The sequence below is a fragment of the Anser cygnoides genome, chromosome 5, assembly GCF_040182565.1.
Source record: "Anser cygnoides isolate HZ-2024a breed goose chromosome 5, Taihu_goose_T2T_genome, whole genome shotgun sequence".
Classification (NCBI taxonomy): Eukaryota; Metazoa; Chordata; class Aves; order Anseriformes; family Anatidae; genus Anser; species Anser cygnoides.
The window spans coordinates 49,066,160-49,080,951 of record NC_089877.1 but is presented as its reverse complement, the minus strand read 5'-3'; the positions used below and the strand labels follow the sequence as shown (position 1 = coordinate 49,080,951).

The 14,792-nt window shown below is 40.3% G+C and overlaps 1 protein-coding gene across 1 annotated transcript in view; it reads right to left on the bottom strand.

The window, feature by feature from the left end:
* Nucleotides 1-4,528: 4,528 nt before the first annotated feature.
* KCNK13 (potassium two pore domain channel subfamily K member 13) overlaps nt 4,529-14,792 on the bottom strand; it is a 72,857-nt gene continuing 62,593 nt past the window's right edge. The window contains exon 2 of the mRNA XM_066998253.1: nt 4,529-13,237. Within this exon, the coding sequence (XP_066854354.1) occupies nt 12,345-13,237 (893 nt within the window). The 3' untranslated portion in view covers nt 4,529-12,344. The remainder of the gene's footprint in view (nt 13,238-14,792) is intronic.

Here is a 14,792-nt window from a genome sequence, read left to right as displayed (position 1 = left end):
TTGAATGGTATCACAGCTGCCTGACCTCATGGAACATTAGCCTGGTCCTTTATGTTAAGCTTATACACCAATTCCCAACCTCTGTAAAAGAAAATAGCTGTTAAAGTAGAATATGATGATGAAATGCAATGCTTAAAATGAAGTCAAAAGATTCATACAGCTACATATATTAGCACTTTACTATTTATTTCCTTACATGTCTTATAATGTAAATATACTTCTACATTGTACCACTATTGTTATTCTAGTATTTAACTGCTGCATTGATCATAAACGTGGGCCCTCCACATGTCCTCAGAGAAAGCTGAAATGTAATAGGAGACAACTGGCCTAATGTTTCTACCAACCAGTGCCAAAGGCCAAATCTTTCTCTGGTGTAAATCTAAATAAATTAAACACTCTCAATTTAACCCACCTGGTAATCTGTGTAACTGCTTCTCCCTTAAACAGTCCACCCAACATTTCAGCATTTACCACAGCTGAAAAGGGGCTTGGTGTTTTGCATCAGTTTGTAACAAGCCTGTTGCTTTTGAGGGCATTCATCAGTAGAGGAAAATTTATATATGTATGATATGGCTGTAGTATATAAACATACATTTTTCTTTTCAATAAATATTCTGATATGGGATCTATATTGCCCTTACCACAGTCATATTTCTAAATTACATTTGCTTTGCTCATATACTTCCTGAGCAGTTTAATAATATGGGAAACAGTATTTATGAGAACTGCAGAGGTTTATTGGTCTTGTTACAAGTCCTTAATGACACCTGCTTAAAGAGAAAAGTGTAAAACCTTCACAGGCAGTATGTCTTGAAATGTACATGTTGCAGGAAAAGACAATTTTTTTCTTAGCATTATTAGCACAGAAGAGCGAAGATTCAGAAACATTATTTTATACCATATCACACAATTATTATTTATTTAACCATCCATTTTCTAAATTCTGCTGTGTTCTTTACATGGATATTGCTCATCATCATCTAAACACAACCTTATAAGTGCATTTTTTCCTTTTGCCTACTTTTTATTTATTTTCATTTTAATCCAATTCAGTCATTTCAATTCTTTCAGTGGAGAAAACCAAATGGGTCCTGATAGTTACCTGTTCTGTTCTTTTTGCTCTGCAGGTTGTCTTGCTGCTGCACACCCAGGACTCCAGTGAGACACGTGAGCCTTGCACAGGAGAGAAGAGCTGTCCTCCTCACCCCCCAGCATCGCTCCTTTTGAAGGGTTGCCTTTTCTCAGCTGTGTGTTTCCTTGTGCTCCTTGGTTTTCCTCTACTGTCCAGTCATGATAAAAGTGAGACTCACACTTATTTCAAGAGTCAGATCTGCAGATAGTTCTGACTTTGTTTTTATATGTGTGTGCCTTAGGGGTTAGCATGTAGGGACCTCTGATTTGGGTATTTGTAATTGCTTTTACCTGGGCTTTATCTTTTTACATTTGTAATCATCTTTTGTTCAAACTATTACAATAATAGCTAGGATGAGGACATATATCTAATCTATATAGTGCAATAACAGAATCTTAATACAGTTTCATATGCTACTTGTTTTTTTGATTGATGTTGCACCTTGAGTAGATGTCATCATTCAACTGCCTTTGGAGATACAGACAATAGCTTTTATACTTGCCTCTATAAATTCAGAATCCATTTCAAGCAGTTTAATATTCTTCCTTTAAAATAGAATATACTCAGATGGTTTGTGCTATTACATCTGCTATTAACACAGTATTTCTGGAGTGCCTCAGAGTTGTCTCTGTCTCTACATATGTGAAGTATTATTCTTTGTTCAGATTTTCCACTAACTGTTCTCCTTGAAATGTTCCGATCTTAATTCCTGGAATACTCAGATTCTGATTAGTTATTAGAGTATTTGTGCTGGCAGCTGGACTGCGTCAGATGCAGATTCCCTTCCCTCCATCACAATACCTGTTTAGTTTAGAGGTTTACCATGTTTACCCGCTCCTGCTCACGCTTTTTTTTTAGTAATGAGCTGGGAACACAACTGTTTGGACTGAATGTAAGCTCAGCCCTGCCTACAGAGCTTTGCAAATACATTATTTCAGTGGGAGTTGGGTACTTATTCTTTTTTAGTCTGCCAGGGTCTTCTATACAAAGGTATAAAAATACCTTTGTAAATCTGATCAGTGTTGTGTTGCCAGTAATTAAAGTCCTGTGGTCTGAAAGGAGCATTAGAAACCATGGAAATGCAGTTCCCTTCAGAACTGACCAGGCTTCCAGAGATGAGGTGAAATAGCCCCATACTCCTGATGTCTCCCTTTTCATTGATTTATCTGGCAGTTTGTCCTGAAATAACATTTGAATCTCTCGTCTTTTTTCAACCACATTTAATGCAGGGGTAGAAATCTGAAATATATTAAATTTCTACAGATTTTTGTGAATATAAGTGACCAGGAGACAAGTGTGCCTGAGGGAAAGGCAGGGGCAAGCTGTTCCCTGGCCTGTCAGCAGCCTGCCCAGCTTAGGTCCTGCTGGCCAGGGGAGGGGGCAATGCAGGAGGCAGGGGTATTAAAAATGTGGAAAATAATTTGGGTACTACAGTGGGCTTGCAATGGATACAGGAAGGAGCTGAAACTGTCCGAGAATTGGGGTAGGGCGTCATTGGGAATAGAAAGAGAGAGGCTGGATTGCTTTGCTGGTTGTTCAGGGAATACGTGGATGTTAAAGTCATTGCAGGGAATGAGTATAGGGGACATTAGATATAAATTTGTATAAAAACTACTAGTTCCACTGCTCATGGAAAAACTTGCTTATTGGGATTATGGGCAGTGAAACCTCTGGCAGTGGCTGGGCAGACAGCCTGATGTGCAGCCTTTGCATGACAAGTGGGCTGGCTTCTCGTCGAAGGAGGCATTTGAGGTGATAAGGCCACATCGCTCACTTTCTGCAGAGCTGTGGTGTAAGGAGATGGACAAAGAAGACTAGTGTTGACAACACAGCCACTCTTTTTAAGTGGCTTATGGAACTTGAATGAAAATATCTCTAATACGGAGGCTCAGGCACCCAAATCATCTAGGTATATTAGAAATTTTATTATCTGGGAGGAACCTGGTCTGTTTATGTCCTTCTCACCATGACAATAGGATTACAAGATTGCTGCATGCAGGAGGCACTTTTGCTTACACACATAGGGCAAATTCTTGACAAATGGATTTCATACATTTGATATGTAACCCTCCATGGGTCTGAGAGGGAGGAGCACAACTTCCCTTCAGCAAGTCTTACCTAAGGCCAGCTTCTCTGCAAGGAGATTTCCTTATGATTGGTATCTGATGGGAAGGCAAAGTATATGTTCCACTTTTTTTTTTTATTATTATTATTTTTTCTGTCAGCCAAGCATTTGGTAGTGAACCAGGAGCTGAGATGGTTTAGACGAGTGAACAACATACTCCTCATGTGCTGCACATTCATTCTAAGTCCATAAGTTTTGTCTGGGCAATGATACAAGGGTGTTTCCATGATTTGTTGGTTGCATAGCACTAATCCTGTAATGCTCACAGAGACCAATGTTTCAAAAAGATAATCCAACAGCTTGACACATTGAGGGAAAATGGTTCCTGAAAAATCTTTTTATCATAAAAAAGGCATTCTGTGTCTCAGTACTTTTAACCAACAAGATTAAATAAATATCTAATATAATCTCACATAGAATTGGATTTGATATACAAATTTAAACTAAAATTGAGCTATTGAGCTCATATTTATAGAAAAATGGTCCATGCTCATGTATGACTTTGTTTTTATGGATTGCAACTTTTAGAACAGAAATGCATGGGATGGGCGGGAATAACAACCCAAATCCTCCAAGGTATTGCCAAAGTACATTTTTATTTTTCGGAGTGAATTCTTCCAGGTAATCTTTCAAGTAGTTTAATCTGTTTCACTAACTCTTGGAACACAATTATTTCATAAGAATTAACTGTAAAAGAAAAGGGTGGAGTTTTGTGCTGGAGGCTTAGTAAATCAAGATTTGCATTTATTTCATTTTATTATTATTATTTTTTTCCCTACTAATCAGTTGTGCAAATTCACTTAGAGATCTGAAAGCTAAATCTTTTCTGGCTCAGGGCTCATGACCCAGGATAAAAATATTGCAGATGCAGGTTACTGTCACTCACACTTGATGAAACTAACACGTGATGAGTGCAGAATTGACTGAGAAGCAGTATTCAGGCCACAGTATGTACAGAGTGATGGTTAAGTATCAAAGTGCAAGAAGGTATCTGTTGGGTTCTGCAAGACCTGCATGGGGTCAGTATTTTTGTTAATTACAGGGGTGGTGGAGTAGATGTGGAAGGACTAGCATTCAAAATGAAATGGCTATGGGAAAGGGATCTGAAAAAAAATAGGAGCAATTCAACAACAATACACGTAAATGGTACATAGAAATAACCACCAGCATAGACTGGAAGCACTAAAGTTTAAGTAACAGTTTTGCAGAAAATAATTTGACATTAATAGCACGTGACAAGCCGAACATGAATCAACGGTGCTTTAAAATAGCAAGCACCTGTCTAGAACCTAAATGCACAGGAGATTCTTATGTAAGATGAGGAAAATAATCATGCTGCTCTGCGTGCTATATTAGCACATTTTCTGAGTCATTGTGTCTGATTTTGGGCGCCATGCTACAAAAAAAAGTGGATCAATCAGACAGTCTGGAGCAAGTGGATTAATGATTAAGAACACATTTTTATTTTTATTTTATTTTTAATGGACAACATATGGCTCTGAATTCATATTGATTAAAGAGGTGGCTTTTGTTTCGTTTTGGTTTTGTTTTCCAAAATCCTTTTTTGACAGTGAGTCCACTTTCAAGTGCAATGTTCAAGAGAGGGAAAACCCGTGGTATATTTGGGTAGGGGAAGGCTTTATTGAACTGAGGTAAAGATGAATGGAAAGAAAAAAATGAAGGGTAGAAGCCCTGGCAGGTATTGGCTGAGGGAAGAAAGGTGAAGGCAAGAACAAACTCACATGGGCAGCCAAGACAGAGCTAAACCTGCCCTTGCAGAACTGCAGACAGTGCCAGGGAAAAATGTAAAATTTGTTAGTTTTCCAGGCAAGGAACTGAGTAACTACCAAACAATCCTTAGAGATAATAATCAAGATACTTTCAGCTGAGATTCTAGGTCGGGTTGATGGTTGGACTTGTTGATCTTGACAGTCTTTTCCATCCTAGATGATTCTATGACTCCTTGTAATTAGACTATTATTTTCAGACCAAATAATGGTCGCTAGGTAGAAAGCTGATGCACAACACAGCAAGGCATGAGCAGAGTTAACATTTGCACAGCTGGTAATAAAAGCAAAGCAAAAGGCTAGTCAACATTTCTCTGGATTATTAGTAAAGTGAAAATACTTCTTGTGAAAAATGCTAGATAAAGAGCCCAGTCTCCATTGAGCAAAGTCTCCATTGATTTCAGTGGAGCTGAATCAGTTTTGGAGCTGAGAATGCAACCAAACCCAATGCACAGAGCAAGCCGAGATCTTCTGTGCTGCCTGCCAGAGGGGTAATACCCTGCCTAGAAGTTTAGGGCTGACAGAGACTGATTGACCTTTTCAGTCCTTGCCATCTCTAATAAGACCGCCAACAATAATGATATCTAGGGATCAAAATACCCATCTGCTTTGTATTAGGCTGAGAAAAACAGCTGCCTAGATGCTATTTACAAAGAAATGTGTTTAACCTAGAGCTAAGCATTTTCCCAAATGGAATAGCAACAGAGGAAGGGTTGTCACTTCCTTTTCGAGGGGAAGGTGGTCAATTTTTCACGGAGAAGGGCACTTCCAGGACACACTAAGTGCTACATGCAGAAGCAGGATCGCCCAGCTGCGTAACAGGCGAGATGGGCAGTGAGATGGGCAGGAGCTATCTGGACCTGCTTTGAACAGGGGTTTGGGCCGGATGGTATCCAGAGGCCCCTACCAGCCTAAATTATCCAGTGAATTTCTGAACTGGTGCTTCTGGAGAGCATTATCTCTGTTTACTCTGGCCCCATGCACAGGATGCAGACGATACAACACCCGGGGGCTAGCAGCCAGCGATCGCCTCTGCTGCAGCAATTTGGTCTGTAATGGTCCCAGGGTGTCTCCTGCCTGCCACGTGGATCAGAGCACTGGGGACCCCGGCCTTTTTAATTCTAACAGGCGTAGCACAGTGCCCACTCTTCAGATCACCGTCTCATTTCCAGCATTTAGAACAGATGGGAAAATGCAACTTGAAAGTTGATTTGAACTGTGACTATTCACTACTAAGACCAAACCTCTTTGGTGAGCTGGAGAAATTAAACTCTGACAGGAATGTCAAATTAACAAAATGGAGAGGATTTTAGCAGCTCCAAGCATGTACATTTTAAGGTTATTTAAGGTTATTTTAATTTTTCTTCATGTACATCCTTTCCTTCTAAAGGTAATAAAGTGCAAGGTTAAGTTGTCTCAGATAAGACCACAAACAGAAAGGACGGGCAGCATTTCATTGCTTTGAAAGGCAGACTAGCTTTGAAAGGTATTTCCCCACGATAAAGTTTGAAATCTAGGGCACCTTGCCTCTCTCTAGTAGCTTCTGCATGGACACCTAATAGGAAATCCATCTGGAATCCAGAAACTGGCACACTTGCTTGGAAAGTAAACCCATTAATTCTTCTTTTAATCAACCTTTCCCTTTATAAAATGCTAGGCAGACTGAGAGAAAGGATATTTCATTTTAAACAAATCTCACTTGCCTCAAAATCTTAGTGAACGTATATTCTTCTATGTTATCGTAAATAATTTACAAATCATGAAAACTGTAGGAAAATATTAGAGCAGAACTAAGAAAAACAAAATATAAATTAGTGTTTCTATTCCGTAATATTGTTCTTATATTTCTTTAAGCTTTCAAATGTCTGCAGTGACTGGGTTTTTCTCTGGTGTCACATGAAACAGTTGTGTAAACATGGGTCGTTTCAAAAAGCTTCTGTCTACCTGGGCCTGAAGAGTCATTCCTTGTGTTTACGCTGTGCGCCTGTTGAATCTGATAAAGAATAGGGCTGTGTTGTTCTACCTTGATGGGCAATGGCTTTAATTTTCCTAGTGAAATATGACCTTTTAGGCAGTAAGCACAGAGTATTGTGTAGGCATTGTTGCCAAGAGATGCTTAGAAAATAGGGAAGAGGGAAGGAATTGTATTCTTATTTCCTGGATTAAGCAAAACACTACCATGAAAGCTCTCAAATAGACAGATTGCTCTGGTATATTTAGCAGTATTTTCTGCCCAGTGGAAAGACAACACTTGGTGATTCTCCACGGTTGTACACAGAATTTTACAAAGTAATTTTACTACTTCTTGAAGGAGTCCAAGGAATTACAGCTCTAGCCAATTTTTAGTAAACTAAGTCAAAATAAGACAAGATGTAAGCTGAGCTGCTGTTCCACAAGTGGAGGCATTGGCAGGTCACAGCAAACAGCTCCCCTTCCGCAGCTGTAGGAGAGGAGTCATCCAAACAACTTAACACCCTCCACCTCTAGAGGAAATTTATTCAAATGCAGTGTTAATCAGAAAGCTTCTCCCCCAACCTGACCTCTTTCTCTTGATTAATTCAGTCTGAGAAATGGAGCCAGTTTGTTCTTCGTGCCCAGCCCAACCTCCTATTTCCTATTCAATTTCTAAATGTGTCAAATGTAATTAAAACTGGCAGAGGCCAAGATTAAATCAAGCAAACTGTAAACATTGCTTGTGCTGTTGGGTAGATGCAAAGCATTCACCATAAAAGGCTTTTAAATAAATGAATTCAGCTATTACTGTGCAGCAGCACCGAAACCTTGCTCCGAGTGTCTGAACTTTTCAGGGACACTGTCAGGGCAGCTTAGATTCAAGACCTAAAACATGGCTGAGGTTCTGAAATTGCCTAGGGGAACCGGGTACCTAACTTCTGCTGAAAGTCAAAGCGTGGCAGGAGGTGAGTTGACTTTCAGCAGGAACTAGATGCCTTTGAAAAGCCTATTCATATCCTTGTAAACACAGGACTGTGCCCTTTGCAGAGATAAATAAGTGTAACTCTTTCAATGCCTACCTACCCACACAGCAAAGCAATCAATGAAAACATTTTACAAAACCTAAGACTGTCCAAAAAAAACCTGAGAGCTACCTTTACTTAAGCTATTTGATCATATTTTCTTTAGCATTAAATATTTCCTTTTACTGTGCAATAATGATAATTTACAATACTAATATTATTACAGTGTGGCATAACTATAACCCCAACTTTCAAAAAAAGTTAATTTATTAAGGAGTATCAGTTTCAATCTTCTAGCCTGCAACTTGCTATTTAATCCAGTGGCTTTAGAGGTACTCCTGACCTTTTAATTGCAGATTCAGAGCCTCGGTACATCCAAGATTTTCAGAGAAACATTTTTGCATTAAAAAAATAAAGCCCACATCTCATTAGCCGTAATGCAAATTCATATCAGGCAATGAGGAAACTCGGTAATTTTGAAGGGTTTATGTCTTGCCAACTGATATTTTAGTTCTAAGCAATACAGAATTAATATTTAAATTAGACAGCTTTGAAAATAGATCCTTGGCTACTTGACATTATTTCCTTTAATTCCTCATCACTGCTTTCATTTGCAAGAAATGTGATGTTTCCCGTATATTTGTTGTATTTTATTTTTTACACAGGATGGGCATTTGGCACTCTTGTAACAAATTTTGCTTTCTTGGCACATGTATGCTTACATCTCCACATATTCGATATCTTTAAAATCCTGATGCTACATTATGAACTGAGCTTTTGAGGATTTCTGTCCAATACCTTTAGAAAAACAACTGTAGTAGTACCATTGGACCAGAGTCAAAATTTTCCCTTTCCAGCCTTGAGGTCTTCTTTTTAAATCCCTAATATTCTCCTGGAATTCCTCTGGCCATCCAAGGAAAGCATTCTGCATGGCTTCTTACAAAGTCAGAGGTGTTTCGGGGACAGCATGACTTCATGATAGAAGATGGCATGGTCACAGAATGTACCGGCCCTTCATCTCTGGAACGGCAATTCACATCTGAACAGAGGTGATTAGACAAAATTAGCGCACTTATTCCCTCTTTATCTTCAGTGGACATGAAACCAGACCACAAAACAACTATAGATTGTCTTGCAACTGGCAGGCTCTGGTCATGAGAAAGCCAGAGCTAGAGAGAGCAGAAGGCTGGGGCTGATGAAGAAAGGCAGAGCTTGTGCACACCAAAAATCTCACTCAGCCTTGACCAAGCCATTTGGTGGAGACTGCATTTTATTGCCTTGCTTTCATAACCATAGATGTTTTCAGATCTATTGAATCCGATAAAGATTCCTCTGTGGTGATGGGCAACCAGGGGTCAGTGTCACGAAGAATGGAAAGGAGCAGTATAATTGGTCTTGGCAGCAATGGAAACCACCTCCTAATGATCCACTCCTGGGATGTGTCATATTCTGAAAGTTGAATATCTCTGCAGAATTGATGGTGCAGATTTTAATGTTTTACCTGTTTCCATCAGTATATATGTATTCCTCTCTCCTTCAATTTTTTTCACCTATTTGCTATGAATGTTGCCTCAAGTATTATTTTAGTTGTCTCACTATGTACTGCTTAGACTTCCAGAACCAAATTTGAAAGCTAATTAGGTATGGAAGGATGTAGGCTAAAATCCTATATGAAAGCCAGATCTTTCATTAATGATGACACAGAACGATAGAATAAATGGACTCAGGAAGCTTGCATGTTTTGGTTATTTGTCTAAGAGGCTAATGGGGTATTGCCTTGATCGTCAGGGAAAGGGATTAACTTCTATCTACAGTGCTCAGCAAAATCTGACATTTGCAACTAAGAACTTACAACTAGCACAAATGGAGAAGTAAGCTGCACTTTTCAAGACCGTGGCTGTTCTGAGCAGGATGAGATCTCTGCTTAAGCAATGGGCCAAGTCCTAAATTATATCTGATAGTTGGCAGCATGAGAAATACTTCTGTAACAATGAAATTGTAGGGTGCAGGCAGTGAACAGAGGCATTGCTGAATGAAATCAGAAAGAAGACTTCAGAGCAGAACTTTTTTCTTTTTATATGCAAGTCTTTTTATTCAGTAAGGTTGAGACAGAAAATTTTGGGATAAAAAAAAATTGTAACAACATAATAGATCTTGGGTACTATAGTATGCCTAAAACAGTGGCATTTTTTTGAAAATATGTAACACTTCCCCTCCCTCCAGTGACAAATCAGACTGCTCTTCTCACCAAAGTTAAGGTTTGTGAGCTGATTTCAATTTCACATGAATGCTAATGTGGGGGGTACCATCAGGGGTATTTTGCTGCTGCACAGTTGAGTTGATACCAGACTTTTGACTACTGACTGCAGCTTGAAGCTCTCCTTGCAACTAAGGACAGCAGGACTTGACCTTTAATCAGGATATTTTAACTGTAACATGTCCGGAAGAGCTTGCAATTCCTTTCACTCATTAAGTGCAGTTTCTTAATCTAATCTCTGGTTTTGCTTTATCACAGGAAAGGATTCCAAGAGGTATGTTTTTCTTTTCAAATTCAAATATTGCTTAAAACGAGTGTTAAAATGTTATCCTGTAGTATTAGGAACCTAAATAAAAGAGTTTCTGGGCAGAATGAAGAAAAAGAATATGATATTATTTTGTAATACAAGTTAAACTGAAGAAGCTATCCGCATTGTTCCACATGAGAGAAATTAAGAACTAGATAGGGGTGTTGCCTAAAACTGTAGTATTCTGAAACGTTTTCTTGCTAACAGAAGTGAGAAAACATCCAGTCCTGATGCATGTACTATTCTCTTTAGGGAGAATTGGCTCAGGTCCTTTGTGACCCATTCTGCTTGTTTACACTCTCATATAGTGCTCAGCTTTAATGCACTGCATGGTAAAAGAAGAAACTGGAATTCAGCCCAGACTTCCTTAAATTCTTGCTAGAGTTTATGTTAATTTCATCCCTTTTTTCTCCAGTTATCTAATAGAAAGCGTGATTTCACTGTCATTAAAGATCACCTAGTCTCCTGTTTTCATTTTCTTCGTGCTGTTATTATGCTTCTCATTGAAGTCTCCTTTCTAGTCATAATGAACACTCAGAGCATTTCACTGAGAAAAACGAGGAGTTAAACATTTTTTATTTCCCTAATCAAGACCCTGTCATTATCATTAATGAATGCCAGAAAACAGGTGAAGAATTACATGAGAGGTAAAAAGGACATTGCCAAAGTGATTTTGTGATCACAGTCACTTATAATAACGTGCTGAATGTTGGCATGGCAATCTAATCGCCTGCTAAAAAGCCTGCTCTGTAAACCCAGTTACTAGTTGCATTACATAATGTTGATGTTGAACTGCTTCAGTCAAAGTTGAGCATAATATGGACAGAAATTTGTAAAAGTCCATGGTCTTTATTGTGGAATAATTCATACAACTTGTCAGTATGATGATTTTTTCAATTTTTGAAACAGAAAACCACAGTGATTCAATTCTAGAAGGAAAAGTAGCCTAGAAAAAAAAATCATGTTTTGCAAATAGAAGAAAACAAAAGTAAGGTAATTTTTTATTCTATCTCTTTTGACAGTATCCTTTTAAAGGGAAGACTAAATTAAATTCTAAAGGTCAAATTCTCCTCTCATTCACATCACAATAGCTCCAGAGTTCTTCTACTGACTGTCAGAGAATCGCTCCAGATCTATACATTTTTAGAGCAGCAGAACCTGGCTTTTCATGCCTAGATGTTTCACAACAGGAATACATGTTAAGGAGTGATATTTAAAAGAAAATAGTTTGTTTTTCTATTCCATTAAATTAAATCTGTAGAAGGACAGAAAAAGGCTCATAATGATTCCTCTTTTGGTCTCAGATAAGCTACCTTCAGAAAACACTTATGAAAAGTGTAAGAGAGAAAGCTCAAAACAATCATTGAATTAAGTATGTGTCCAGAAGACACTCTTGATTTCTTCCAGTACCACAGATTTTTTATCCTGAAATCTGTATTTCACATAAACGGAGAAGCACAGGACATGGAAAATTGATCTGAAGGCTAAACAGAATTTCTCCTGCAGTAGTCTGTTTGAGGCATGGAAAGAAGGGAAAGAAAGGGAAGAAGGAAGGCCGAGACTGGTGCAATTCAAAGAGCCAAGATATTAAGTGGCAGCCCAAAAAATGTGTGTGAGAGGTCTGCCTACAGAAGGTAAGCTCTTCACGTGCAGCCCACCCTCTGGCGACACTCTCCCTCGCTACTTCCATTCGATGCATGTTGTTTCTGTATGTGCTGAAATGCTTCACGCTGTGTCACTGGTATTTCTGTTACTGTTTTACCTGTCCACGCTTGTCTCTGCCAGTCTGTTATTCATAATTGCTAGGGCTCCAACCCCACCAGAGAATCCATTTTGCTTTGAATTAGTGCTCATTTGCCTCGGGTAGCCATTGGCAGTTTCCGACAGCTGTTTCTGCATGATGGCCAGTGACACTTTATTGGAGGCCAGGAAGTCTTTCATGGAGATCATCTCTCCTGACAGCCGGCGCCCATCTGTGTCGCTCTCGTTGACAATGTCAGTCTCAATGGAGATGTTTCTCCGGCTGCGCATGTTCCCCGGCATTACCACGTTCCTCCGTGACCGAAATAATTTCCTTTGGCATCTATGGCAGCACCTGCAGTCCAGCTTCTTCAGTATCCAGTTTATGGATTGTTTGATGACAATAGAGATCACGTTAAATAAGGAATAGATGCAGCAAACCCCCATGAGTATGAAGACAAAATTGCCAAAGCGGTAAAGGCCCTGGCTCTCATACTGGGTGTTTTGGCTGCTGACCAGATCACCAAAACCGATGGTGCTGAAGGCCACGAAGCAGAAGTAAAGCGAGTCAAAGTAACTCCACCCTTCAATTGGTGTGTACATTGCAGAGGCACAGCAGGAGATGATGAGTGATGCTACACATAAAATCAGCATGACGTAGTACACCGAGGGCTTCCAGCCTGCCAGGCTGTCCGCCTCCGAGGTCCCCGAGCCCCGCCGGCCGTCGTGAGGGAGGACGCCCTTCCTCCTCAGCTGTCTCTCGTGGCAGGACTTCATGACATAGGCTATGACGGTGATCAGGCGCTCCAGGAACAGGTTAAAGAACAAGATGGTCCCTGCACATCCTATAAGGCCATAAAATATCAGAAAAATTTTGCCTCCGACAGTGGCTGGGGTGGTCATGCCAAACCCTGGAAGACAAAACAGAAGGGTTTTTAAAAAATAAGCCTTTAGTTATCACGTCAGAAGTTTTGTCACAGGCTAGTCAGAGGAACGGGCATCAAATCCCTGTGGCACAGCTCAGCTCGGGAGGAGATAGAGGTCTTTCTCCTAGACTGTTACCTGCTTGAGGCTCACCTTTTCCCTGCAGCAAGGGGAAGGAAGTTCATGCAGAATGAAACAAAAAGCAAGAGAAAACACAAAGGAAACAAAACAGAGGTTAGTGAAGGTCTGGATTTTCATCTGGTTGGTAGGCTCACTCCGTTCCCCATTGTAGCTTGGTTCATTTCTAGGCTCAGGGTTATCACATTCGCTCCTTCTCTCTGATGCTGTTCTGCACAGGGGATCCGATCCAAGGGTGACTGTCACCTCACAGGCACAGGGGTCTGTCCCCACCAGAGCCGTACAACCCGAGACAAAGCCTTTCTGTGCCTCACTGAGCTAGCTGTGGGCGTGGATGGGACGTGGGCATCCAGCACCACATCTGACCCTAGTGCTGATTGCCCATTATCGGCCTCTTTTAAGTCAGCACTGATGAAGTTTTCTTGTTTGTCTGTATCCTGCTCCACAGCTCAAATCTGTATTTGGGACTTAACAAATATCTCCTCTGGTTTCATTCCCTGTCGAGGGATTTCTCAGGTCAGAGGAGGTTTCCCTTATCTCCCTTCCTTCCTACAGCTTGCAAATAGCAACTTTGTTTTGGTTAAAACTATTGATAAGACCTACTTGTTTTACCAGGAGATTACTAAAGAATAAAAAGCGAACAAGTATGTCCAGAACAACACTGAGCAAATTAGAGTAATATGCATGATAAATAAGTTTGCTGCTGTTTTATTGGGGTCTGGAGAAGATTAATAAGGGATGAAATAACTCATCAATTAAGCCAATCAGGTAGAGAACAGCAAAATCATGTTGGACAAGAGACAGAGTTATTTGTTTCCCTCTCTTTGCAATTGTGAGATGCTAATTATAAAAAAAAAAAGAAATTAAGCTCTGGGAAATAAAGGAAATTGTATTTGAAGTGTGACACGTTTGTGCTTGGAAGATAGACAAGTGCAGTGTGAAGAGGCCATGTTTCCCAAAGCTCCAAACTGCACTCCTCCTCCCACCACTGGAGACCTGCTACCAGCACAGATCCCTCTCAGATGCTGCTTCTGCTCCTGCATGTCTAAGTGACAGCCCCTGTCCTCACCCCTCTGCACGACTCCTGTCCTGCCGAGCAGTGTCCCTCTGAGACACGCTCCCCAAACCCCTGCTTCCAGGGGACCTGGAGGAGACTCCGGCCTCCTTGTCAAATCTCTCTGCTGGAGGGAGCTGGGCTGCTGCTCTGTGTTGTGGGAAACAGGGCAATAGGGAAATCACCCCGACAAAATGTTCTTCATGACAGCTTTTTGCTGTTGTTCCTCCTGGCACACAGATCTTTCCATCCACCTGCTTTCCCCTCCTTCTCCTTGAACTGATCTGCCTCTAATCCTAGTTCTGATGCTGCCTTATTTTCTCTGCAGCCTGTTATATGCAAGTCATGAC